The sequence below is a fragment of the Chelmon rostratus genome, chromosome 15 (genome assembly GCF_017976325.1).
Source record: "Chelmon rostratus isolate fCheRos1 chromosome 15, fCheRos1.pri, whole genome shotgun sequence".
Taxonomy (NCBI): domain Eukaryota; kingdom Metazoa; phylum Chordata; class Actinopteri; order Chaetodontiformes; family Chaetodontidae; genus Chelmon; species Chelmon rostratus.
Window position 1 is genome coordinate 19647601 of NC_055672.1, and position 27300 is coordinate 19674900.

At 42.2% G+C, this 27300-nt stretch overlaps 4 protein-coding genes across 7 annotated transcripts in view; 2 read left to right on the forward strand and 2 right to left on the reverse strand.

Moving 5' to 3' along the window:
- Positions 1–7100, reverse strand: part of LOC121618206 (CAP-Gly domain-containing linker protein 4-like) — a 32612-nt gene extending 25512 nt beyond the window's left edge. For 2 of the 3 annotated variants that reach the window (XM_041953565.1, XM_041953563.1), the window contains exons 1-5: positions 7006–7100; positions 3217–3348; positions 2054–2193; positions 1518–1611; positions 1129–1290 (exon numbers count right to left, since the gene is read on the reverse strand). In XM_041953565.1, coding sequence (XP_041809499.1) covers positions 1129–1290; positions 1518–1611; positions 2054–2193; positions 3217–3334 — 514 coding nt within the window. In that variant the 5' untranslated portion in view covers positions 3335–3348; positions 7006–7100. Of the gene's footprint in view, positions 1–1128; positions 1291–1517; positions 1612–2053; positions 2194–3216; positions 3349–5394; positions 5467–7005 lie in introns of all 3 variants that reach the window. The other variant, XM_041953564.1, reaches the window with a different exon arrangement.
- A 759-nt stretch (positions 7101–7859) lies between these two features.
- c15h2orf50 (chromosome 15 C2orf50 homolog) lies at positions 7860–8785 on the forward strand. Its single transcript, XM_041954581.1, has 3 exons — positions 7860–8086; positions 8270–8309; positions 8588–8785. The coding sequence occupies exons 1-3, from the start codon at positions 7863–7865 to the stop codon at positions 8783–8785; spliced, it is 462 nt and encodes a 153-aa protein (XP_041810515.1). The 5' UTR covers positions 7860–7862.
- A 1762-nt stretch (positions 8786–10547) lies between these two features.
- On the forward strand, positions 10548–16552 carry slc66a3 (solute carrier family 66 member 3). Its single transcript, XM_041953150.1, has 7 exons — positions 10548–10761; positions 12433–12515; positions 13212–13281; positions 13420–13477; positions 13882–14002; positions 14989–15030; positions 16015–16552. Exons 1-7 carry the CDS (start codon positions 10616–10618, stop codon positions 16113–16115), a joined length of 621 nt encoding a protein of 206 aa, XP_041809084.1. The 5' UTR covers positions 10548–10615; the 3' UTR covers positions 16116–16552.
- Positions 16553–16674: 122 nt separating this feature from the next.
- Positions 16675–27300, reverse strand: part of rock2a (rho-associated, coiled-coil containing protein kinase 2a) — a 32510-nt gene continuing 21884 nt past the window's right edge. Inside the window, exons 17-32 of one of the 2 annotated variants that reach the window (XM_041953148.1) lie at positions 26921–27080; positions 26521–26681; positions 26075–26259; positions 25903–25972; positions 25457–25560; positions 25156–25342; positions 24724–24817; positions 24537–24631; positions 24145–24336; positions 23772–23940; positions 23111–23181; positions 22938–23026; positions 22759–22837; positions 22400–22667; positions 22025–22238; positions 16675–18403 (exon numbers count right to left, since the gene is read on the reverse strand). In XM_041953148.1, the coding sequence (XP_041809082.1) occupies positions 18400–18403; positions 22025–22238; positions 22400–22667; positions 22759–22837; positions 22938–23026; positions 23111–23181; positions 23772–23940; positions 24145–24336; positions 24537–24631; positions 24724–24817; positions 25156–25342; positions 25457–25560; positions 25903–25972; positions 26075–26259; positions 26521–26681; positions 26921–27080 (2142 nt within the window). In that variant the 3' untranslated portion in view covers positions 16675–18399. Of the gene's footprint in view, positions 18404–18720; positions 19843–22024; positions 22239–22399; positions 22668–22758; positions 22838–22937; positions 23027–23110; positions 23182–23771; positions 23941–24144; positions 24337–24536; positions 24632–24723; positions 24818–25155; positions 25343–25456; positions 25561–25902; positions 25973–26074; positions 26260–26520; positions 26682–26920; positions 27081–27300 lie in introns of those variants that run through there. The other variant, XM_041953149.1, reaches the window with a different exon arrangement.

Sequence of the window (27300 nt, forward strand, 5' to 3'; positions counted from 1 at the left end):
TTGCTATATTAACACCAACTCCATCAGATTACTGAACTACTGAGAGGATGAATGAAAGCCAGATTTGCCAGACTTGACAAATGTCTTGATATGATCTTGGGCGCTGTGAGGTATAAGCACCACTATGACAGCAGAGCTTAGTCATGAATCATGTTTACTGAACCTCCTTAAAACTGGAACATGAATTGATGGGGAAAAACACAACAGTTATCTAGTTAAATCAGCAATTCAGCATCTGGGAACAGAACCCAGGTCCATTGTTGACGCGTTGCTACGGCATCTGGCAGCTGTTATCAGGAGCAACTGTGGTCTACAACTGTAATGAGCCGGTTTTTCCAACTTATGGTATCTAAAATTTAAAGTGTAACAAAAATTACCCGAGCAGCCGGCAGAACATAATCAATACACTAAAAAATAATGAAACTAAACTTTAAACATCAGGACTGTGCTTCAATAACACAGAACGCAAATTGTCCATCCTTATCTGTAATGATAAGAAAAGCATCCACAAACTCTTATCAAAAGTAAAATTCATTTACTGAGACAAGCTTTCAGTCAGGAACCTGCTTCAAGACACAGTGCAGTGCACAGTGCTTTTCCCACAATGCTCATTCCATCCTGGCTACAGCACCAGGCTTTATCTGTTGAGTAGTGATTTTATAAACTAGGCTTCATACTCTTGTGAAATGAGAGATAATTAAAAATAATGTAATCAATCTGCAGTAAACTCCTGCTGCCACTGTCCAAGTCTATCCAACCTGCCACATCATTGTCTGTATATGAGGAGTTGCCAGTAGATCCACCTATATCCAGAGCATCCCACTGACATAAAAGGAGGTGACAAAATCGAGAAAAATATTACCACATAATGCAACAGCAATACAAGCCTCATTCTACAGTTGAGTAGAATCAACACTTCTCTGACTGAATATGATAAGCTGCATGAAGTTAGGCTGCATTGCAGGGATGTTGTTTTGGACTAAATGTAGCATCTGTGGATGCACCTAATAAACCGGCAACGCAGTATATTTATCAGGAAAAGATAAATTACTGGGGCATTAATCCCCACTGCAGCTGGACTTAAAACTAAAAATTTCTGCCAACACCCGGCTGCAGCTATTCTCTCACCTCCAGGCTGGGAGGCCTGCAACACCACCCGGATAAGCTGCGGCACGTCGAAGTAGGCAGCGTAGTGCAGGGCCCTCATGTTAGTCCAGCGTGAGCGAAGGTTGGGATCAGCACCCATGGCAAGGAGCTGGCGAGCGAAGCTGGCTGCTGTCTCTGCATCACCTGAGGAACAGAGGAGGGATAATACAGGGATGGGTGTAGTAACAGACAGTGTGTCAGTTCTAGAGACTGTGTTTAAGAGGTATGATGAACAGCGGTGTTTGCAGAGTCAAACAGGATTATGTTTAGTGGTCAGAGCAGCAAGATAAACTAACACACAAACAAGACAGAGTAGATGTGAATACACTTTTACAGTCCAGCTGAGAGTGTTCAGCCCGGTAAATACCAACCGATGCCAGGGGCTCCAGCCTTGCAGCAGTAGTGCAAGAGGCACATATCTGTCAGGCCGTCTCGATCATTCACACCGCAACCTCTCTTTAGGATCTGTGCAAAGACAACATGTGCAGTGAGTCACTAAGAACCGCTGGTGTCACTGTGCAGAAATATTACATAACAGGCTATGAAGTGAAACTCGGGGGCACTGATATGATGAATGACAAGCAAGAAGGGTCTCTCATAACTCTATTCACTTTAAATTTGGATGAGAATTGTTGCGCAAACTGATGTCGAAGCGAGGCATTTATTTCTCAAGGGTAGCAGTTATTACGTGACAAAAAATAATCGCCTGCTTTTACCCTTGAGACGAGAGCTTCTCCGCGCAATTAACTGCATTGCAGCTACTTTGTGTAACTCTTGGTGGAGGTGGTTTGGGGACGGGTTGGCAGGGCCTCCACCAACAACCCAAAAATTGCGAGTTGTGAATTGTGAGTTTTGTGAGTACAGACGGAGAAGGGTGGGGACAGTGAAATATGCTGGATGGCGTCACCTCACTGCCGATATGGTTGATGTTCTTCTGGACCTGAGGCACCCACTGCCTGAGGACAGCGAACAGCTCTGGAATGGTGGTGCTGGGATCCAAAAGAACCTCTCTGCACTGTGGTTCACTGGGGTCAAAGAAGGAGAACTCTGGAAGTAGTGAGAGAGACAAAAAAAAAAACGACAGAGATAAATTTTAACTGTAATGTAATTCAGCTTGATTAATGGAGGTGGGAAACCAAAGCTTTATGTTCCTTTTTCACCTGCATATGCATGTGAGGAGAGTGTGAGACTCTGCAGCACAGACATACATTAACTTTCTAAAACACACTGTTCAATCGATTCAATCAAATTACTAATCTTGGGAAATGCCCTTGCTGTGCAAGCAGAGGCGAATAAAATCAGATGCGACAGTGGATGGTTTGCCGCAAACCAAATGAAGCATTAGAGAACCAGACTGAGGCTGAAAACAACTAAGTTCAGCCTTTCACAATGAATGCCAACATTTATAATTTAGCCAGCATCGAACCCTCTGCGTGTGCTTTACTGATTGTGTTACATATAAGGAGACTCAAATGAAGAGATGAAAAACTGTCAACCACTCCATTTCAAAATCAACTGTTATAATGTTACCTGTGTAGAAATAAATCAAAGTAATACATCATTCAAAAAAATATACACTCTCTTTCAGGCTGGACTAGATATTTCAGAAATCAATCTGTAAGGAATGTGACTGTCATCGCTTTCTGACAACTTAAACCAGTACAATTGTGTTTAACATCTCACAATATTAAAAATCATGCCACTATATGTGTTCAATAATAAATAATTAGCAAGAAATAGATATTGGCCACTCTAAAAGTGGAATCATTAGTCAGCACAGCTATTGAGTGCAGGTTCATCACCTAGATCTCTCATCTCATCACCATCATCATCATCATCATCATCATTAATTCAGACATAATTATCCCTGCTTGAATCTTGATTGCTCTCGCCTAGTGGTGCACTGATCAATTGATCAATAATCATAAGTACTAACACAAATTCCAGTTATAGCGCTGTTTATATCCAATCCTTTCACAGTCCGTTCAGTGCTGCAGTTAGTTCGCCTGAAATGTCACCCAGCTCCACTGTGCAGATGTATTGAATGAGAGCATGTGTGTGGATCCTCACCACAGTCACTGGGCATGGGTGCAGAGGCCACCTGGTGGATAACCGGCCGCTGATGGGAAGAGGCCCAGCCCAGCACAGTGTCTCCCTCGACAGGCTCTGAAACATCCTCCTTTGTCATCTCCCCCTCAGGGCCTGTGGCAAGAACGATATTAGAAGTCCTATTCTGAGAACACAAGTAGGTCTAATTTCAACAAAGCAATGAGAACTGCACTTCTTTTAAAAGGGGGCATGACTTCATTTGAGCTTTCAGGTGATCTGGCACCATCACACTAAAAGAGTTTCTCAATGTTCCCCTGAAGGGAGCCTAGTACTGTATGTTTCTCAAAAAACATATAGGCAGTAAAACATCACAGTATCAACAGCCTTAATACTGTTCACATTAGGGTGATATTCTGCTCACCCTCATTTGATTCTGTAGTATGCTGCAAAATCCAAGGTTGATACTAAACTACACACAGTACAAGACAGTCAGTACTACAAATATTACTGTAAACGAGATTGGGTGCTCTCTTATCATTTGTATATACATTATATATAATGTATATGTATACATATTTGCCAGAGTGGCATACATACTGAGGTATAATGTGACCGTGTGCAGTTTGGTAAGTGCATGAGGATTATAGGAACGGACATATCTAGACTGTCAAAACAACAATATAATCTGATATATGGGCCTAAGGATTACAGACTGAGCAAGTCTGGCTTTGACTCAAAGAAAATGTAAACTGACAAGACAAAAACAAACCTTGAGTAATGAGTTCAGTTTTCCTGAAGACTTAAACCAAAGGCAGATTTATGGTGAGCATATCATATGCTAAAAACTAGCCCAATCTTGAAACACACACTGAAGGAGAGCAGGAGGCTGGGAAGAAGGACAGAAATCTAGAGACGCTGAACTACAAGCGCACACGCACAAACACACGCATGCACACACACACACACACACGCATACACAGGCCTAAGTCTGAAATGGCATCGCTAGGCCTAAAAGCTTCCAAAACCAGCGAAAACTCACTGTCATCTTCTCCTTCATCCTCTGTCTTGTTGATCTCCATGAGAGCTTCCCAGTCCAGCTAAGCTAAAATCGAGAGACACAGACTGGGTCCAGCAGAACATCTAACCAAGCTGCTTCCCAAAATAACAGAGACAGCCCCCTCCTCAATCTCCAATTAAACACCCCCTCTCTCTGGTTATATACCCTGTTGATCCCCTGACTTCCTAGTCCAGTGGCTATTTACAGCCACTGGCATGGTGTTCTCACTTCTGGCTCTCCCAGACTGGAATGTCACTCTCACTTTGCAGTTGTGTGCACTGCTGACCCCACTGCCTCACCATCTGACCAGTCAACCATAAGACCCACAATGCAGACAATGTGGCTGTAGGGTGACAGTGCAAACAAACACAGTGTAAAAGGGCAGCAAAGTGGTGGTTGCAATTAGGACGACCGTCCTTCACCGCAAAGGCCAGAGTCCAGTTCCCCTTGGCAGGAAGCATCCTCCCTGATAAAGCATCCATTGGCAAAAGATTGAATCCCAACCAGAAGAGAGGTGTAGCTGAACCTCTCTGCAAGAAGACACTTTTCTCCATTCTAGAGACGAGTACAACGGGCTTTCAGCATGACAAAAAACTATTTTGAGATAAACAGTATGATGCAGCCCTCAACAGAGACATGCATCAAATTTGTAGAACAAATTCTTTACGAATTTGTAGAAAACAAGAGCAGCAACAGGGCCAGCAATATTTCTCACAACAAGCATTTTGACTTGTGGAAGGAAAAGCACAGGTGTTACAAATAGCATTAATGATGGTTCAGTTTTATTTAAGTGCCCCAGAGAGCCATGACAACATTATTACTATTATTATTATTATTATTATTATTATTATTATTATTATTATCATTAAGCTCACCCCTGTGATTTTCCTAATATGACATGTCGATACATTTACAACCTTCAAGTGAAATCCAAGGCCAGTTCAGGTTTTCATGGTTCCATTTGTCCTGCACATGACAGTGTGCTAAAAATGTCTGTTAAACTAATCAGAAGCTAAAAGCTGATGTCATAACCCGGCTGCAAACTGAGAGCCTCAAGTGGAAAGGATTCATTGAATGCAACATGCAGCAGCACAGGCACTGAGTTTTTTTTCCCTTTTTTGTTTTTAGGTTTTTACCCTTACAGAGCAAAGGACTGCAGGAGGATGTCAGAAGAGGTTTGGAGACTAATCACTGAGAATGCAGTGTCCATTTCTCTATGAAAAAAATGGAAAATGCCTAGTAAGTGGTCACAGCATGCACACATTTAAAGATTGTTATTGCTTGAAATTAAATCACACAAAGCTTGGACAAAAAACATGACCTCAATAAGAACTAGAGTTTGTTACTTCTAATGCCTGAACTGATCTATGATAAACAAACAACAAAAATTGCAATTTTAGTCAGTTGTTCAGCATCAATGTCCATACTGCACAGAGTGAGATGAGACATTCATCCTGCCTCTCTGAGGTCACCAACGGGCTGTCTAGAGATTAGGACAATGGCCTACTTTTGCAATAAGCCTCTCCTTGTTTGTCTGACCCATGACGACACCCCCCTTCCATCCTCACAGCTAATGAAGCGACAGTACTGTGACATATTACAAACGAATAACTCCGATCATTTTGCCAGCCATTTCTTTCTGACTGCTTTATCACTGACACATTTTGTCTGACTGCAGTGTTTTTGAATGTTTTAAATGCCACGTTGAACACAAAATCATTACAACAAGTTTGTTGTAGGATCTTGGCTGTGCACACAGACGTCTCCTTACAATCATAGTTTGTCATCTGGATGAAATACACAGAAAAAGTTAAATCAAGATCATGAGTATGCCACTTCTCAAAATATAACATATGTTGTACTGTGCAATCTTTTGGAGCTGTTCAGGCTCATTGAATTGAATATCACAACTCATAACTTGGCCTAAAAAGACAGCCCTATCAAATCAGTACAAGCCCACCTTCACCCTGAGGACAGGGCTATTCAGCCTGAATAACTGAATAACACCTGTGCGCGTTCTACTAACTTACAGCCAAATGCTCTTACAATTCACAAACAGCTAACGTAAATATTGTTGAACGGACATATAACTGCTACAAAACTCAGTAACAAACCCCTGGTTTGTTTGCTAGATGATTCATATTGAGCTGCATATTATTGTTCACAGTTACACTTTGTGGCGCTTTAATTTGACTATTTCATGAGACAGTTATCTACCTAGCTTTAGCTAGCGTAAACTAAAGTATCACAGGTGAAGAGGTGAACCTACTCAGTGGGGACCATTCCGTCGTCTTACAGGTGTGTTGTGCTGAAGCCAGACGTAGCTATGTTATCTTATCAAATGTTCTAACACCCATTTAACGGGTTTCCCATCAACTTCGCCTGTTAACATGTCAGTTGTTTACGTTAACCTAACATTAGATAGCTGACAGTAAACTGTTAGCCGGCTAGCATATGTTAAAAAAACGGCTCGTGCCGCTACCCCGCGTCGTATTTATTTTGGCCCATGTGTGCTAAACATACGCAGTTAGCTGCCACAGATTTTATGCTAATGCGCTGTGGAAAAAGTTGTCAAGACAGATCAGGTGCCTTCTCTGTAACGTTAACTCATGTTAGCTCCTCAGAGGTGTCATCCAGCACAAATACCGGGCCAAGAATTCTACCTGATTCAGATGCACTTTACGACTCGAAATAGAAATGAATGTCCTGTTCAGCTAACGGTACATTAAAAAAAAAAAAAACATTTGCTTTACCTTGACCTTGTTGTTCGTTTCAATACGCTCATGGGGAAAATGACTAGAAAGCCAGTGATGGGTTTAATTTCCGTCCATTCTCACTGAACGCTACATAGCTACGGTACATCCTGTTTCAGAATACAGACTTTTGTTGTACTTTTCCGGTCTTCAAAATAAAAGCAATAAAACTACAACATAGGATGGAAATGATGACAGATTGAACAACATGGTATAGTTCTCATGAAAATGATTTTTCAGACTGAATATTATTTTAAATATTTAAATCGGATTTCTATCCTTTCCTTAAGAATACTTTTCTTATTTTAATTTTAGAATTCACAATTACTCCTTTTAGACAGATGCAATATTGTTCTGCACCGGGTTGACTGTGACACTAACTATGACAATAAAAACCTATGGACACTGGGAACAAAAATAATATCACAGATCATAACCAATGCACGCGGCATTGATCTACACCTGTCGTGCAGAAGCTGTCGTGTATTTTTAAATAGTCTTCATTTTAAGTGCATCTTAATGTTGCCTAAATTCATGGTTACCGTCATAAAACGCTTTAAATTGCAGGTCTACTGGTATGTTAATTATGGCCTGTTTACATTTAACTAGTTGTGATTGTATATTTGAATGTATTGTTATTGACCTCAGCTGCTGAAGACAACATAACCAAATTGCCCTAACACCGTCTCCATGGAAACGTAAACAAAAGTGCTGGCAGTGATTTCTCCACACAGTCCGCTCACTTGCGCACAAACCACGATTAGCGTTTTTCTTGTTTTGTATTGGCTGTAATAAACTATTTGGTACTCAGTGTTGCCAACTGAATAGCTGCATCTGCTTTTCATCTAGCTACCGGCATGGACCTGAACAGTGTGCGGCGCGTGTCCTCCGCAGGCTACCGGTTACCGGAACGAAACAACGGGACCAGGCAGGCCAGACCGCAGCCACCGGCGGACAGGACGCGCCGCGTTAAGGGGGACGCGGCGTCCGCGGACCTGGATCCAGACAGGAGTGACCCCGTTAAGCAGGACCAATTGTGGAGAGAGTCGGTGTGGAGCGAGAAGAGAGGAGTGCGGGAATGGTGAGGACGACTTGAGTAGATGATCAAACTATTTTGAAAGCCACTAAACCGTCCAGATAAGTCTGGAGACGACAAGAGTCTCCTGATAACAAACTAATACCAAAAGTCAGCTGAAGCTGTGTTCATATTTGGTTGTTGCTAATTGAAGCCATACAGACCTAACCCACACAATCTGATCCACAGGGAGAAGAGCTGGGGCTTTCTCAAGAACTATGATCAGATGGTAAGTGCGTGTGTATGTGTGTGTGTGTGTGTGTACATGCTCAGCACTGAGCTTATATGTGACTTTGCGTATACTAACTGTATACATACAAACTATGGCTATTGATACAACTATTGATGATGGTATTGTACAAAGCATCCTGTGTGGTAGCTGATTACAGGATGAGTAAGCCTTGTTTGTCCCTGATGAAGTCAGTGTCAGCATCATCTGCAGGCCGTTACACAGCTGAACGTTGCCAACAAACATCTGACTGTGACTTTAACCCTGCCTGTTTGTAGGGACAGCTAAAGCCAGAGCAGCCTCTGCCCAGCAGCGTGTCACTCTTCTCTGATCGCATCCCCAAAACCACCAGCCAGGTGCTTGGCAGCAGACTGTCCACTCCGCTGGGGAGTGAACTGGTCAGACTGGACAGGCTGCTGCCCTGGTCTGGAAGCCATCACAAGCGCAAACAGGATCCAGAGATGCTGCCCTGCTAGCCTGCTCTGAGGACGAGTTTACCTCATACCTGGACCTCTGCACTTCAGGTCTTTTTTTTTTTTTTTTTTTCCCCTTGAAGCTCCATCGCTGGGAAGACTCCAGCAGATCAGATTCATGTCATCCGAGCTCCATTAGGTATTTGATCAGATCGCCTACTTGATAATCTGACAAGACACCTGATCAAATTTTGATGAGTTAAAGGTTGTACCACTACTACATGTCTCTGTGAACTCAAATAGCAAACAACAAATAAAGAAAAAAGCATGACATGCAGTTTAAAAACAGCTCCAGTGTAAGAATTTATGATAGGAGAATCTCTGTTAAAATATATCTTATCTGTTTTTTTTCCCCTTCTGTTTTAAATGGCTTGAATAGCTGTTACATATTGTTATATGTTTGCCAGGACCTCTAAGCCATTGTGGATGCATGGTGGAGGCATTGCATTACATGAATCTCATTTGTGGGATTTTCATGATGATCCAGCTTGTACCCATGTACACTTTCTGTATGTTGTCATGTTGTTACAAATCAAAAATGTTGGTCCCCAATGAATATGGAAAAGTTAGCATCAGATGAGCTCAGATGGTATATCTGGATGTTGCTACATTGTAATTGAAGTTTATCAGCCAGGTCCTGCCAAGCAGTGGTGTGATGATGATGTAGGAAGAACTCCACTGATACAAGCTTGAGTTGAAGAGACCTTTATTAACAAGCTGTACGTGATAAGATGCCGGCCATCCGAGAGAGCTTCAGGGTCAGATCAGAAGACTCTGCCATTAACATACAGACAACACAATATATAGCATGACGGTTTGTCTTACTACACCCATACCTTTCCTATCTTAAAGACCAGATCATGCTCTGGGCATTGTCCCACTGAGGAATGTTCTCCTTTGTGACAATCTATGTCAACATCTATAGAAGATTTAGTCCTAATAGCCCCCCAAGCATTACCACCTTTGGTTTATCTTTTCCTGATCTGACCCTACGTGGTCGCACATACCACAACTAAGAGTGGTCAGCACTCTAAACATCAGTTTACCCCTGATCATGGTTAATCTTGCATATATTTGATATTTGATTGATCTGATCATATACCTCATAATCAAAGTCAATGTCTCACTGGAATAAAGATTAGGATTTCAAAGTCTGAGTGCACTGAATTGATTTTTGTTATGTTTCATGTACATGATCATACCAGCTGTTTAATCAGTGCAGCAGATTATACAATATGGTGCAATGTCATGGCAATATTTGAATAGTATCAGGTGGAGAGTTTGGGGGAGTTTTTTGCAGCCTGTTTGTGTAACAGTGCTTAGATGCTTTCCATCTGGAGTTTCCAGAATGTTGAAGAACATACTCACTGAAATGAGAAAGCATGAAAAGCGAAACCTTACAGGCTCTGAGAAAAGTATCGTTATCTGTAATGCTTCACTCTCACTATGAGCACAACAAACCAATCCTTCCAGCGGATGTATGCGGAAGTGAGAAGAGATGCCGGCTGACGGGAAACTGCCAAACTCACAAAATAATGAAAGAGATCAAATACGTTTCCCTTCAAAATAAAAGCATATCGTCTCTATCTATCTATCTATCTGGAAGAATAATTTAGGAAAAACAGCTCTTTTTAGCAGCTTGCAATATATTTCAAGTCCCGAGATTTTACCTTTATACTTTTACAACAGAATAATATTTTGTCACGATTGCAAAAACATTTATTTTGAAAGCTTAGAACGGAAATCTCTTCTAAATTCATGTATTTAGCGCTTGTAGAGTAGCAGCGGCAGTAATCTAAAGTTCAGCTTTTGTTTCGTGTCCATCTCCAGACAATGCAGTCCGATACGTTGTTGCACGTCGCCAATTTCAGCACCCTGTTCGTGTGCATGGTGCTGAAGTTCCCGCAGATTTTTGTGCTGATGCGAGCGAAGTCAACGACCGGAGTGAGCCTCCACAGTCTCCTGCTCGAGTTGATCGGGTATGTGATATGAGTTTTTCTGGGGCAGATGCGGCTATTTAAATTCACTGTGACCGGTGTGATGCAGTACTTTACTTACTACCATTCAACGCTGATGTTTTGTTGATGCGATGTCTTCCTGTTCTTCACCGGGTACATCTCTAGTGAAGGGAACCCCACCTTTAAACTCCAGAAAAAAACATTTATTGTTGTCATGGTTGCATGTAGGGTCCCACATGTCATTAAACGAGATAAAAAACTGAAACCCTAATATATAGTGGTAAATTCGGCATAAATCTGAACCACTGCAAAGCTTTTGTTTGAGTAAAAACGTGTAAAACTTGTGTTGTCAGCCCGCCCTCGTCGCTACCTCACCGTTTGCCTTTGGACGGGAAATGCACGAGCGCATCCTGATCCACAGTGATGATTTGGTGCGAGGCCAGCGCAGATTAAGAGTAAAATAGGACATGTGGAGATTGTCTCCAGAAGGCAAGAGTTTGGTGACACACACAACCGAAACGCTGCGTTATATTAATCATAAAAACGAATCCCACTGCGAAGGATTGACATTAAACAATTGTGTTCTGTTTACAGAATTGAGGATTTTGAGGACAAGGAAGTTGGGTCTGGGTTTGGTCTGTTTGTGAATCTGTGTGATGCCTGGTGTTAAATCAGTGCAGCAGTGTTCCTTGTTGGGATAGTGGTGATATCACCTCTTTTGTGTTTGTAGGTCTTAAGTTCCACTGGGATCATATTTAGTTTGGATGTAAACAGCTTTGTGTCTTCAAGGCGCTGTCATTTCTCAGTGTCCTGTCTCTCTCTCCTTGGTGACTGGCACAGGCTGCACTGTCCTAAATGTCTCTACTGTGCTGGTGAGCGATAGCCTGCTGTCAATGTGCATGCAACAGTGAAGTAGCCAAGCCTTAAAGCTGCACTGGGTGTAATGTTTATTGACACTGGCAAAGAATCACACTGACATAATAGGGAAAAATCTCCATTCTCACACCACAGCTCAAAGGTATTTTTTTAGTTCTCCGTAGTATTAAATGCATTAATTATATCTGTGACTGGTCAGTTCCACTGTTTCAGTTGCTGTGACTTCTGCCTAAACTTTCCAGCCCGTGTGGGATCAAAAGTCACTCGAACATGATCAACTTATCGTTATGTAAAAATTAATTTGTTACTGTAAGTCCTGCATCTGCTGATGAGGCAAATCCTTGTTCAAGTAGAACTAAATAAAATTACTTAATGGCCTGTGTGAGTGCAAAATTTAAATCGCTCTCCTCAACGAATGGCCCGTTGGGGTTTTCCTGAACATGCTGTGTGCAGTTCACTGACACTGCCTTCCAGGATTTTATAGTGTTGTAAAATAGCTACCTCTACCAGCAATGTGTGAAAATGCCTCGTGCAGCTTTAACTTAGAAATTCGTTCCAATTGTTTGTTCTGGCATCTTCACCTTGCATCGGTTTCTCAGCCATTTCGCCGCCTGCACATACAAACCTGTACACGCCAACAGTCTGCAAACACATGCATCCAGCTGCACGGTAGCTCGGCAAGGGAAAATCACTCCATGAGGCTTTCAAGTGTTCTCAGCACCATGTTTGCCTTATTTGCTCTTGAGTGTTGCTTCTATGATTTTTGTTTTGAACATTACAGTACAATGCAATAACCTGACACCATCTGCTTCACAGGTTCATTGTGTTTGTTACATACCAGATGTACTATGACTACCCACCTCCAACATACCTGGAATATCCAATTCTGATTGCTCAAGGTGAGACTTATGTTATGACCTACCAGAATACAGCCCTGGTTATGTGAAGAGTCAATTCAATCAGTGTGCGATCACTCATTTTGTAAATTAAGGTGCTAATTTTCTGTAAAATTCTTAACTTACTGTGTTGTTGTTAGAGCAGAACAGAACATTAACTTGCCAGCGGTATGCCCAGAGCTTCATATTACACACAGGGGTTTGACAGAAAATCAGTAGATCATCTACGTCGTTGATGTGGGCGATAATTGATGTCATGTGAGAATGTTCCAGTATCACAATACTTGCATGTAGTGTAGAAATGAATGACTTGACATGGGTCTCCACTGAGAGGGGCATTAAGACATCAATGCCCTTTATTGATCCCTGTTTGTAACCAGCGGCAATAACAGAGAACATCACTCATCCTACTGTACTCAAGTCTCAGGGGCAGCCCTGATCCACCCCAAGAGGCTTGTTACTGACAGGAACAACTGACACGTCTTAACAATAGAGGACTCAGATATCTTATGTGTCTTCAAAAGCAGGTTTGACCTTTTGTAAACTAGAAATATTCCCTTCTGGGTGGGCTAATGAGACAGTAACAACTTACATCAGTGCATCTTCGAATGAAAGCCAAACCCAGCCCTGTGAAGCACGCAGCCCCATTGATCATGTGCCCTAAAGTGATGTGTGTTATAACCTGCCCTGTGTCCTCAGATGTCATTCTCCTGCTCCTGATTCTCCATTACAACGGCAGCCTGCGGCAGAGCCTCATCTATGCCTTGGTGTATCCTTTCATCGCTTTCAGACAGCCCTGGATGTGAAGGTGCTCACTCAGCGCTGAAGAGAGTCAATGAACCGGTGGCCTTTTGTCGATACCCTTCATAGCATGTCACGTGTTATTGCCTTAACATAATGTGTTCAGGTTTGTTGGAGGTTGGAGGCTCCTCACTGTGGACAAGTGGATCATAGATTTGGCCATGGTAATAAATCAGTTTAACAATCATAAGTCACAGTGTGTCAGAAAGTAAGCAAGGAGGTGACATGTCATCCATCAGGAGTGATGAGATGGGAGATAAGAGCAGGAAGTTATCCAGACCTCATTGCACCTGGTGCGTCTCGCAAAGACACCCAGACCTTATAAATGTCAAAATGGTCTTGCTGGTTAATGAGATGAATGTGTCTGAAGGCCCTTTTGCATATAATCAGGTGGGAGCAGTGATCCCCCCCCCCTAAAAGTTTTCTTTTTCAGCAAGCTGCAGAATGTGTTGGAAACGTTTCCCTTTGTGAAATGAGGCTGGATTGTGGAGTTTCACCGGTCATGATGTTGTACGAACATGCAGAATCTGTAGATCTGGATCCAGGCTGACCTCCACTCTCTTCTCAGAGCCTGTGCACGTTCATCAGTGCAGCCAGTAAATTTGCCCAACTGCAGTGCCTGTGGAGGTCTAAGGACGCTGGGCAGGTTAGCGCCCTCTCCTGGGCTATGGCTACCTACACCTGTATGGGTGAGTATCACACGCTGGAAATGAAAACACAGCAGTCCTCTGTGTGCTGCACCTTTTATCTTCTTCAAATTCCCTCCCTGATCATAGTGTTTGAAGAAAGCTTTTGTCTTTTCATGAAGCTAATCTGAAGGAATACAGAAGAATACTGTGTTGTCCTTCTTTGTTGTTTTGCGGAACAGGAACAAGTTAATTTTTTAATCTAATGTCCAAATTCACACTCATTTTGGCTCTGTTTTGCTCTGCACCTGCTCCTGGGGTAGATATCTGTTTAGCTACTCCGGCTCTACAATGTTCACCAGCTAGTCGCCAACTTGATGTGGTTTGCTGGTGGACAGGTAGCATGCAGTGGGTTTTAAAGCAGGAGTTGCTGGCTGTAAAACCAAAACGATGAGCTGAAAGATGCTAAAAAGAAGCTAGAAGAATAGGGGGATAATTCTCTGTGGGCTGAGACTCCTTTCGCATGTACACATCCTCATTGATCGGTTGTTATTATAAAGATATTGAGTATAGCAGCTTTAAGTTTGACTACTTAATGCCACACTATTAAATTACTGGCAGGTTTGGAAAGCTGCCCGGTCACCTGAACCTATGCTGATAATAACAAAGTCCCCACAATGAGGAGCACATTAATGGTATAATTGAGTGAAAATTTAGTTCAGGTTAATGAAGTCTTATAAATACCCAGAGTAGTCTTGAACTGTGATTCAGTAAATAAACAACTGGCTGATCTCCACTGTTCAAATAAAGGCTAATATCATCATGTGTCTAACCATCACGTTTAACATTCCTAATGAATTCAGAAATGCCTAACAAATTTACGAGACTTTGCCTCCTCCCAAAGTACTGTTACAGTTTATGAATATGTATTACACTATTTACTCAGCTCCTAATTGAATAAATTAGCAATTCCATGCTTCATTAATTAAATATTAGATGCTCTCTTGGATAATGAGGATGTCATTAACTCGGCGTCCTCTTTGTTTCAGCACGGATTTACACCACCACAGTGACAACTGGAGACATGCAGGGTAAGTCAAACTGAATTACAAATGACTGTGGGATGTGTCGCATCCCAGATAGGAATTTTTTATTATCTCTATAAACATTTCAGAGCGAACTCTTTAAAAAGATTTGTTTTCTAAATAACTACCATCATAGTTTTATGTGAGTGAAGGATTTGTTTTTGTGGTCTGCTGCTTGGCTGCACCAAGAGGGGCAGGAGTGACTTTTCCTAACAGGGAAGCTTCTAGGTGCTGACTCAGTAGGATGTAGCATGATCAAAACCGATGCCCATGTTCTTCATGTAGCAAATTTTTTTCAGGAAAATATGCCTTGAAAACCGAATTTATAATAAGTTTTGTAGCTTTTACATGCTTTCAAGGGAGCAAATGCAAATCATGCTTTTGTAGTTTCTTATTTTAGCGAGCTGAGTTTCCATCAAAGCATGGGTGGATAGTGAGACAACAGGCCCCTGGGCACAGCCATGTAAAAGGCCCCTCACCCCTCCTACATAGCAGCAAAACCCCCAGACAGAGACACAAAACACCATTGTAAGTCTCTTTGTGGTTTTTGCCTCTGTATGTAGTTTTATATCCCTTCGAAATCATCTGCATCTCTTTGAAGTTGTTTTGTGTGTTTGTAGTTGTGTTGAATATCTCTGGTTGTTTCGTGTATCTTTGTAGTTGTGTTGAATATCTCTGGTTGTTTCGTGTATCTTTGTAGTTGTGTTGAATGTCTCTGAAGCTGTTTTATGTCTTTGTAGTTGTCTTGAATCTTTAAGTTGTTTTGTATCTTTGTAGTTGTGTTAAATGTGTAGTTGTTTTGAATTTCTCTTACATCATTCCGCTTGTCTTTGTTATTGTCTTGACTCTTTTTTGGTATCTCATGCTTTTATGTTGAAACTGGTAATAGGCACACCATGTTAGTCAGTATCCTGATGTTAGTCTGTCTGAATCATCAAGTTTCCATGTATTAGTGTCCATCTGAAATCTAACAAAATCTCTTTGTCACAGTTCTTGTGCGGTTCATCATCATGACTTCGCTCAACACATGGGTGCTGCTCACTGTGCTCTACTACCAGAGACACAGCAGCAGGTCCAAGAAAGAAGACTAAGTGTTAAAGATGGACCCTGAGGTCGACTGGCTGTTGTGTACAACGGCAGTTCACTCCCAAGCCTTCCAGCTCTGTTCACCAGAGAGATTACTGGTTTATTCTGGACACAGCTACGACTAAAAAACAAAGCTGACAGGTTACAATGGTTGTGTGAGCAGCTTTTGTAAAACTGATCAAAAAATGTGCTTTTTCTATTTTTAGCTCAGTGTTAAACCCACACCTTTTTCCAACATTCCAGTGACTAAATCTCTAAAGCGATTTGTTGTGAGAGCAGAGACCAGCTCTTTTTCATACTGTATGTGCAAAAAAAATGTATTATCAGATAGGACAGCACAAGCCAAGCATATCTGAGATCCTCCTACTCAGGGTATATTAAAAGTTTTTATAGGTGTAAAGTCCTTTTGGAATTATTTTAATAAAAGAAACATTCTATCTTATTGCACCATGGTAATTTCTCATGTATTAAAAACTCACCCAAAAATTATGCAATTTTGTGCACATTTTACAGAGTTATAGCTTCCATGAGATTTCATTTTAAGACAGAGAAATAATCAAAAACCAAAAGGCACATCCATGTCTTTATTGTTGAAGTAGTTGTTATTATAGAGCTGTTTGGTAGCAAACATGCAATCTGGATGTAGAGCCCTTAAATACAAAGTGGACAAGGCTGTATAAATAATATAATGTGCACTGTATGGCATGTAAAATATATACTGTGTATATTTATATGTATAAAACATGCTTCTTGGTTAAAGGAGAGCACTCAGAGTCAGTACACACACATACGACCACACGCACGCGCACGCACACACACACAGTTACTCTCCACTTGCTATATAAGCCACATACGCATAACAATGTGCCCAAACTCAGAGTTTGGTTACTTTTAATACAAAAATATCAGGACAAACACTTTTAGAAAAACTTTCAATGGAATAGTGCTCAGTATTTTGACTCATGGGATATGATTGCATACCTTCATTGTTTCTGCTTCTTACTGGTAAATTCCCCTCATTTTCATTGTCAAATGACTAAAAATAATAGGTGGAGGCCTAAAAAGGCAAACACATGCAAGTTCACTCAGAGTAGTTAGTGATGAAAGGGGGCTTCAGTCAAGTATATTTGGATAGAAGTAATACAATGCCTGCGTGTCGTCTCTGGTAAAGCCCAGATGTACATTCAAACAACAAAAGGAGCCAAGCTCGGATCAGAAAAGCATTAACGGTGCACCCCTTGAATTCAGTAAACATTAACCCTCATAACATGACAGTGCAGGTTTGAAAGATTATGGGATTGTGAGGATCTCATGTCTGGGCCTCCATCTATTGCCATTCAGAGCAGGATTCTGTTCACCCAGAACCGTTACTGTAGTCATACGACGCAAACCGGTGTTTCAGAGCGTGCCCGAGTCAGAAAGTTGAATAAGAGGCGCTCAAGGGATTCTTTGCTCAAACCCTGGAGAAATCCGACACTCCTTCCCACCTTGTTGACTTTCCTAGAAGTCGCAGCTTGTTTGCTTAAGTACCTCATTCAAGTTTCTGTGACCCGTGTGGATGCGCACCTGAAAGCAGAATCATGGGAAGCAAAAAGCTACAATCAATATGTTTGTTTGAATAAGCCGAAGTCCAAATACTGATACCAGAATATCTGATACCAGAATGTCTGGCAACCTCAGCTGTGTTCAGCCAACAAATTACAGAACTATCTTCTGAGTGTAGTGTTCCCCATTAAACCCTTCATATTGTTCACAATCATTAAACACAAGAATGTCTTTTTTTTTATTTGGCCACAAGAATCCCCAAAGGTGGTGAGGAAGAGTTGAGAGTTTTCCTGTTAGGTCCTTCAATCAGACAGTGTGTCCTGGTGAGAAGTGTTGAGGTAAGTGTATCCCCTTCTTGTCAGCCCTGGAAGGGCTTATAAGAGCTCTCTTCTGTTCTGCGGGAGCCGGACGAGCTACTCCAGCTCCCCAGAGACACATAATTGCTCTAGTCAAGGGCCCAAGAGAAGACTTCGGCTAATATGCTTATAAGCCATCCAGCTGGTTGAAAAGATCACACAGGGGTTGAGTTTGATCGGTACAGCTTCAATTGGCTGGAAAAGAAGTTCAACAAAAGGGAAAAACAGACTTTGTAACTCTCACAGGCTGAAGCACGACAGGGTGGGTTGTGGAGAAGTGATGTGGAGCTCAGTGTGCTGATCTGCAAACGGAGCTTTGTATACAGTCTCTGATTTAGGAGGAAACACACCGCACCAGCTTGACGACACACCACACTCCCAAGCAAGGTTAACTGGAGGAAGAGAGAGAAACGGATGCAAGATTAGTCTCAGCAAACACCAGCTGCATGTCCAGAGGCTGAGCAGAGGTCAGGTCCTTATGGGATTCAAATAATGCTAAGTAAAGAATCCTGCACAAATTACTTGTACTCATTTATTTCATAATGTTTCGGTCTTCAGACCTTCTCCAGAGATAATATCCTATGTATAGACCTGTCAACAAGACTTAATGGTGTGCGAGAGCTTTGCTGTAACAATACCATCATAGATAACAAATCAATTCTATGGCAGAATGTGCAGAATCTGTTCGAAGACTTTCTGTTTCTGGCCTTGACTTAAAAAAAAAAAAGGTTTTAAAATGCAACATTTTAGCGTGTTAAACACAGTGTGACTCTTTCAGTTTTGTTTGAGTCCAACATTGATACTTGGGACTTATTGGTTAATATTTGTTTTTTAAAATACAAACAAAACATAACATACTATTAACTGTTACTATTATAGATTATAATTTATAATGAGAGATTGCTAATTTTACCAAGGTACCACAGTACCTTAAGTCGTTTTATTGCAAATGATAGAATTTTTAAAAACATGGGAGGATATTTTCAATTGCACAAGAGTGCATGACAAAAATGTGACACAATCACAAATTTGCCTGAAACTCAGCCCCTAAATAAATTATGAACAACAAAAACAAAACATAAAAGATGCAACACATGGATCTGCTTTGATTTACACCCAGTGGCAAGGTGATCCAAGCTGTCAGGTCAGCAGCCAACTGTTTCCCGCGCATTTAAGAAACCCCAGCAAGCCCATGCACACCAACACGTGGATCTAGCCCACCACCACAAACTGAAAACCAGGCCGTGTCTGAACATCTGGTGCAAAAAGACACTTTTTGGTTGTAAACAAACATACACACATTCGGGCATTGAGTGCTTTACAGGGAAACGTCTGGGCAAAGGAAGAACAAGGTGGAAGAAGTCATCAATTGTACCAGTGTCCACTGTGGGATTCTTCTCGCCTCATTTTGAAGCCATTTGACCTGCGAGGGCTGAGGTCAGAGGATACAAGGTCACGATGGGTGAGAAATACTTAACAACATTAACAGGATGATGTGACCGGAGAACAGCACCTCTACCCTCCCCTTTGGGTGTCATGTTTTTCATATAGGAATAGGAAAGAATAAGCAGCAGAGGGTCTTGAAACACTGAGCTTTCTTTCATCCAAGTTCAGATTTGATATCCAGTGTTTCTGACTCCTCTTAAAGTCACAGCAACTGTAGACGTGTAAACCGATGCCTCGTGGAAACGGTGTTCCACTGCCACAGAAATCACCACACCGCACAACACACACTGTTACCATATGCAGACATCAGAAATGAATAGAGGAACAATCATCATCAATATCATCCAATGCCCAGTGCCAGTCCTGAAGTCCATCGTCCTCCATTCTGAAAGGGGAGATGAGTTTTGATGGCCAGGTAACACTAACACATACAGTCTGGTATCCATAAATATAGTCTCTTTGTCAAGTGCAGGATTGGCTACTGTCCTCATGTTAAAGAGACTGAGGTGGTCCATAAGGGGACATCCTGAGACGCAAACAAAACTGAACGGGGGAGAAACTGAAAACAGCCTCTCATTTTCTCATCTTCTGCAGGCTTATCATATATACAGAGAACAAAGCTCCACAGCTGCTCGCCGTCTCCACTTCAAACACACTTCTCACAGACACTGCGGTGAATTCAAGATACAAGGACAGCTTTTATTCTCCTCTACAAGAACGGCTCCACTGCATAAATACAACAGTCTTTGGAGTTTCACAGCACTAGCTTTCACACAGTGCTGAGTGTAGAAATATCTACATTGCTTTTGTAACTCTAGATTCACTATGGATGAGACCAAGACTAGGGTTACTGGACTGAACTGGCCGAGAGCTAATGGTGGTCAACTTTCAACATATTTAAATATGACAATTTTCAGTATAATGGATAACACATGATTGGATAAAGGAGATTAATACATGGACTCAGGAACACTTTGTTAAACCGCTGTTGGTAAACAAAGTTCGACTGCAAATGATTGCATTAAGGCTGAGAAAACACTGAATCATGTTGGTTAAAAATAAACATGCAAAACAATATGTATTCTTTAAACTGATACCATCAGACCACTAGACCAGACACTGTCTGCAAAACTGCATTCTTAATCATTCAACCTGTGCTTTTCATCAGATGAAGAGGAGATAAAATTTCATGTGAAATAACTTTGACTAAAATGACAAAAAACATTGGTTTGGCAAGACTAGAATGACTGAAATGTTCTCTACAATCTGACGACTAAAAATGACTAAAATGTCAACAGTTTTCATTGACTAAGACAAGTATAAGATAAATTAAAATGCCCAGATTTTTAGTCAATTAAAACAGTGTTAATGTATATAAAATATGCAATATGAAATGTTTGTGTTTCCTTTCTCCCTGATCTATAGCAGCAGTTAGTTTGTTAATTCAGTCCAGTTACACACACTGCCAGTTCAGGGAAACACTCTTCAGGCACTACAGAAAAGGGATACAACACTTTGTTTGTATTCGTGGTTAAATCTATGATGCTATGGATACGGCTACAGCAGCTGTAGTATTCTTTACTGCCTCTATTAGCATTAGCTAAAGAAGCATTGTTAAGCTACGCCCAGGTTTGAACCAGCGATGCCTCCATCAGATGCTTATGACACGTTAGCGATGTACATTAAATGATAGGTTGAAGCTAGTTTGATTGATACTAAAGCTGTGTTACACCACTGAGACGCACAGGTCATCTTAACCACTCTGGTGTAAAGTCCAAACTAATAAAAATATTCCTGTGGCCAATCAGTGAAAAGCACTATTGTAAATGCAGAGTTTATTACCCTGTTGTCTCCAATGCTCAATCTTAGAACACCTTGCTACACAATATCAAAGAGGCTAACAGCTAAAGATAGCTAATGCTCCGTCCTAAGTTAGAAAATACGTCAAATTAGGCTACGTGTGAACTTGGGCATAGCTGGGCCAACCCAGCTATGCCAACACTCAGCCACCTCAGTTCACTGCACAAACACAGTCCCTGCTGTGTGTCAAACGTGTCAAAGTGTCTAAAGCCTTGTGCCTGAGCCAGCCACAGCTGAGGTTGTGTCTACTAGTGGTCACATCCACAGGTGGTCAAATACATAATGCATCATACGGCATCATTCTCTGTGGATGAGATGGAGTGCAACATTTATAGCGACAGAAGGCAAAAGATCTGTGATTTTTCAGGGGCTCTGTAGTGAAAACCAGGGTGTACTACATAGCGATGCCTGAATAAGTACTGACCTGTAGTACAGTCTTAATAAATATTTGTCCATTTGGGTGTGCCATGTTAAACAAAATGATAGATAGCATCATGAAATCAATCTCAATCCAGCTTGAAGGATTTTTACAGCCAACCAGTGTAGTACCGATAAGTAATGCTACGCCAACGCTCGCCTGTATGCTGATGGTTCATTTAAAAAGGTTACTGTTATTACACCCATACAATCTGGAACACAATGAGTGTCAATTACTGAACGATCAGACTTTTTTTATGTGGGACATGACCTCTCGCCTGCTTTGCTACCTGCTCTTGCTGTTGGGGAGCTGTCGGCTGGGCCTCCTCATGGACTGGCTGGGCTGGACCTTCATGGAGGCGCGTGGTGAGGAGCGTGCAAAGTGTTCCGGCGGTGGAGGCTTCTTGGGAATCTTCTTGACCAGTCGGCTCACCCACTTCTGCTGCTCCTCCTGGGATATGGCCAGTAGCAGCAGGTTCTTGGCCGTAGACACGTCGTAGTTCACTGATGGGAGAGAGGTGCAATTTTTCAGTTAGGTTCAGTTACCTTTACTGGCAACAATGGTGTGATAGAAATTTGACAAGTTCTTCTTCACACCCTCATGCAGCCCCAATGAACCTGTAGCTTCATAAAGCACCAGTTCCTGTGTGGATGGAGCATCCCACCTTTGCATGGAGCGATGATCTCCTCCTTCTTGTCCATGTGGTCCTTGTGGCACTTGATGTGGCAGCGCCGGCACTCCAGAGCCGGTGGCGGCTTGAACATGTTCCACAGCGGCTTGGTGCACGCCTCACAGTTGGTGGGGAAGTGGTACAGTGTGGGGATGAACTCGTGGCCCTTGTGGCAGATGTAGCTGGACTTCTCTCCAATGGCCAGCGGCTCCACAGGAAACTCCGGCTCCTTTTTGCTCTCGCCCTCGTTGGCATAAAGAATCTTGAAAAAAGAGTTGATGGAGAGTGAGGATCGAGGATTTTCATCCAAATTTGTGCTTTTGACACTCGACAAACTACACAGCAGCACTGACCTGGAATATCCTGGGAATCTCTTTGGCGTCAGCACGGTACACATCTGTTTGAGTGACAGGCCTCACATGGAAGAGTTTGCTGTGTGAAGAAAATAAGTTGATGTCCCCTTGTCACAACAAATAGCCCCCACAGTCTGGGGTTGTCTTCTCAGCAGAGCTGGATTAGCTGTTATACTCACTCTATATCGAGCACCATGTAGGGAATGGACTGCTCTTTGTCTTGCTCGTTGTTGTAGAAGAGAATCTTCTTGCTGCTCACTACGACATACTACAGCGACAGAACAGGCAGGTAAGGTTATGTCGATCAAGAAGGGACTGTTCTACATCATCAGACCAGCTTCATTCTCTGTACCTTTTTCTCCCAGCCAAACTTTTTGGTGTTGTTTCTTACAGGGAGAGAGAGCCAGCCTTCCAGTCTTGTTTCTGGGCGGGAAAAAGAGACGTGGAAGTTAAAATATCTCAGCATAATGATGATCTGTCAATACATTTTCCAACCAACTAACACAGCTGCCTTCTTTTTAATGTTCTTCACTAAAACGCTGCTTGATTTTTACACCACAGGAGTGAAGCCAGCATTCATCCACCTCCATCAGCTGTGTAACTTTATTTAAACCAGTTCTGATACAAGGTCTAATCCAATTCTTCCTGTTATTGCTGAATGAAAGAGCATTTTCTATAAAACATGGACATGGGCGATAATCCCCAAAATGACAAAATTTAGTGAAGAGCAGCAGCAGTGATGTAATGAAAATCAAATAGATAAATTGACCTTGAATTTTTCAGCCACCAATATGAAAATGCTCTCACAATTACTTTTATTTCCTTCAAAATCCAAATCTTCATCCTGCCTCAGAAAATACATTTTCATTTAACATATTTATTATACAGTTACTCATTTCTAGGAAATTGCACTACTTTTGGAACGCCAGACTATGTTTTGTTGTTCAAAAGTATAGTGACAATGAACATGAAGCTGGGTAAGAGACATTTACACCCCATGGTTAAGCTCTTACCTGTGTATGCATCATCAGCATCAAACTCTGGCCCGCTGTTGACGCTGGCAGAGTCCAGCGACTGAACGCTGAGCGATTGCAGGAGGTTCCTCAGCTGCTCGATGTCACTGTCCTTACTGTCCAGAGCCATCTGCAGCTCAATGCGCATCTGGCTCTCATCCGACAGTTGCTGCAGGTAAAAAACAACCGAAGAAACACGGTCCAGTCAGAGATACTAAGAAAAGTGATGATACTGCTGCACATGCTGGCCCAGCCGATAGAAACTGTGAAAGGGGAACAAGTCTTCCATGTTTGCACAGCGGTCCAAAATGACATTAATGAGGAATGATTAGACATGACAGGAAATGAAGCTGCATGTGACCGTTTTACTAACCGCCTGCATTTCGTTGATCTCTCTCTGGTATTTGATGATGGAGCTGTTGAGTTTTTCCTTCTCCGACCTGAGCTCCAACTGCAGCTTCCTGTTCTCCTTCTCCTTCCGGCGCATGTCTGTGTCGTTACCACGGCGACTGCCTCCGCCACGAACCTCCTTCCTGTTCATGATCTCTGCCAGCTTATTGACGGCCTGTAGACGGACACAAGTGCCACAGTTGATGGTTTAGCTTGTTTTCAGGGTTGACTAGTTGTAAGACAGCTTAAAGATCTGATGGGAGGTGTTTGCTTGAGGAAAGACCCAGATTCCTGGAAGGTCTTCTCTAAAGAAAAACAAACAAAAACAAAACCTCTCAAGTTACAGTCACTTTGCTGCTGTTTAAACAGACTCACCTGAGTTTTCAGCGTCCTCTCTGACTGCAGCTGCTTCTCAAATGCCTGCTTCATCTGGCTGATCTGCTGCTCCCAATCCTTTGACTTTTCTGATTCTTTAAAAAAGACAAAAAAATGATAAATGTCAACCTGGACTGACAATACATTGCTGATGATAAAATTCAAAATGTAATCTTAAACATTATACCTTCTACAGCCTCCTTCAGTTTGTTGTTCAGCTCCTCCTTCTCATTAGCTAGGTTAGCGACATCGCTGGTCAGGGTCCTATTGGCTTCCTCCAGCTGCACAGAGAAGGAAACACTGTCACATTCACTATGTTGTGGGTAATTGTGAGCACTGTCTCAGCTGTCTGACACTGCCCCCTGTTGTCCACCCTGAACTGTTTCAGTCTGTTTTCACAGTGGCTCATACAACTTGAGAATACACTGGACTTACACTCCGCTTTTGCCCATCATACGGCATTAAATGAGGCAAACTATCCTCTTATCTGATGTGAAGAACAGCTGTTTCACTCACATCAAAAAAAGTTGTAAGAAACTGGCTACAATACAAAACTCTTTCCCATCATCTGGATTCACTGCATTAACTGTAAAAGCAGGAGACAGTTGATGGCACTCACTGAGCTGATGGTGATATCCTTCTCAGCCAGCTCCTGACGATGGCGGGCCATCATCTCCTTCAGTTCCAGCTCCTTCATTATCTTCTCCTTCTCCAGGTCTGAGTACTGCTCCTCAGCGATGGAGCGCGCAAGCTGCTCTGAGTCAGCCTTTGTCAGCGTGATCTCGAGCTGGGCTGCCAATGAGTCTCTGGAAGACATTGACAATCACAAACCCAGAATATAAATGTCTCATCCAGAGATTTTTGAGTAGATACACAGAAAAAGAAAATATCTAGGTTATATTATCAAACAGCCAAGCCACCTCTCCTCCTGAAGCTCCTGAAGAGACTGCTGCACATCTTTGTAGAGTTTGTTCCTCTCCTCACACTCTTCCTTTAGTTCACGAACCTGGGTCTTATACAGGGTCTGGAAAACACAGCACACAGGTCAGACACACCTTGCACTCACAGGTAATAGGTTTATGGAATATGAATATGAACAGTGTTTATTACATTAACACAGATCATGTGATGTTTATATTATAAAAATAAGGGGAAGATGAATTAATAGATGTCCACTGAACAGTGAACACTGATTCCTTTATCAGGCATTCAATAAATACAACAACATGCATTCGCCACTGAAATAAAAGGACTGTTGTTCTGGTGACAGGTAACACACACTCAGCGAACAAGATGCACAACCATAATGTGTTGCTTGCTCATTTTATGTCCACATTTGTAATTACAGAGCAGAATACAGACTCACAGAAAAATACTGTTCAGCTTCTAGCTGGTCCTGCAATTCCTTCATTTGGCCGTCCGTGTCCTGTCTTTCTCTGTAGTCGAAAATAAAAACAAATTCTATTATTCTCTGTATGTCAGAATACGAAGCCTTGAGGACGAATGTTAGAAAAGCGTTAAACAAAATGTGAACGGACTTGCGCAGCTCTTGGTTCTGTTTCTCCAAGCTGCGTTTAATGTCCAGCAGGTGGTTCATTTCCTGCTTGAGTTGCTTCTCGGAGGCTCGCAGAGAACTGAGCTGCTGGTTCTGGGCCTTCAGGTCGTTCTGAGTCAGGTTACGCTTCTGGGTTTCCTGCTCGATCTTCAGCGTCAGGTTCTTCACCTGAAAGAATGAAGAAAATGCAGCGGGGCAGAGAAATGAGACCGGTCTGGTGTTTTTATTGTTGCAAATGTCGATTTTGCTTTTGGTGTTATTTTGTCTGCACTCCCTGTTTTTGTGAATTGCTGCTGAATTACAGTCATTCCTCCACAGCTCAGAAGTGACACAGTTATATTAGCCACAGGATGTGTTTCTGTAGGTGGCATTTAATATGTAAACACACACTTCACTCTTCCCCGGCACAGACTATAAACACTCACTCACCTCCTCAGTTAGCCGGTCCTTGTGTCTGCGCAGCTCGTCTAGTTTCTGCAGAGCCTGTTTATAGTCGCAGTCCATCATGCTGCTGTGCTTCTCCAGCTCCAGTATTCTGTTCTCCAACCGAAGTTTGGCTGCTCGCTCCTCCGCCAGCTTCTGCTCCATCTCTGGATGGGAGTCATTTATTTACTTATGTTTAAGTTATCTATAGTGAAGTATGGAAAGCTTTAATAAAAAAACTTGTTCACTCGTAGACCTGGCTGGTGAAACCACAGATGTCCATTGCTGCTGAATTGTTACCTACAGTTCAAATCCTCTCCCTCACAGAATCTGATGTGTAGTGTTACAAACCAGCATGGACAGATGGTTGAAGTAAACAAGGGAAAAAAGGGTTGGTGCAGTTTACCCTTCATGGACTCTGACTTGGCGCCCTCAATGGTTACTTTGATCTTGCTCTTGTCTGCCAGCAGTGCCCTGGTGGCCTTATGAGAGGCTTCCTCCTGCTCCAGCTCCTGCTGCAGCACCTTCAGCTTGTAGGTCAAATCGATCTCCTTGTTGCTCATCTCCTGCACAAGGAAAGCAAACCCAATGAAAGCTGTAGAGCAAAACTCAGCTAGCCACAACCAATAATATACTGACATGACATAAAATTAACATAAGGTGAAATGAGTATCAAAGAATTAAAGCACTGATTAATTATAGTGCATCACTAAGTACTCATCTATATTGTTCAGCACGGTTCTTCTCTAAAGTCCTTAAAATGGATCGATGAGCCCTTTGAATTAT

Bases quoted from the DNA above. Each gene is read 5' to 3' on its own strand.
- slc66a3 (XM_041953150.1), top strand. From the start codon at position 10,616: ATGCAGTCCGATACGTTGTTGCACGTCGCCAATTTCAGCACCCTGTTC. The intron at 13,478-13,881 runs GTAATAAATCAG...CTCTCTTCTCAG, and splicing joins GGATCATAGATTTGGCCATG to AGCCTGTGCACGTTCATCAG. The intron at 15,031-16,014 runs GTAAGTCAAACT...TCTTTGTCACAG, and splicing joins GACAACTGGAGACATGCAGG to TTCTTGTGCGGTTCATCATC.
- c15h2orf50 (XM_041954581.1), top strand. From the start codon at position 7,863: ATGGACCTGAACAGTGTGCGGCGCGTGTCCTCCGCAGGCTACCGGTTA. The intron at 8,087-8,269 runs GTGAGGACGACT...TCTGATCCACAG, and splicing joins AAGAGAGGAGTGCGGGAATG to GGAGAAGAGCTGGGGCTTTC. The intron at 8,310-8,587 runs GTAAGTGCGTGT...GCCTGTTTGTAG, and splicing joins TCAAGAACTATGATCAGATG to GGACAGCTAAAGCCAGAGCA.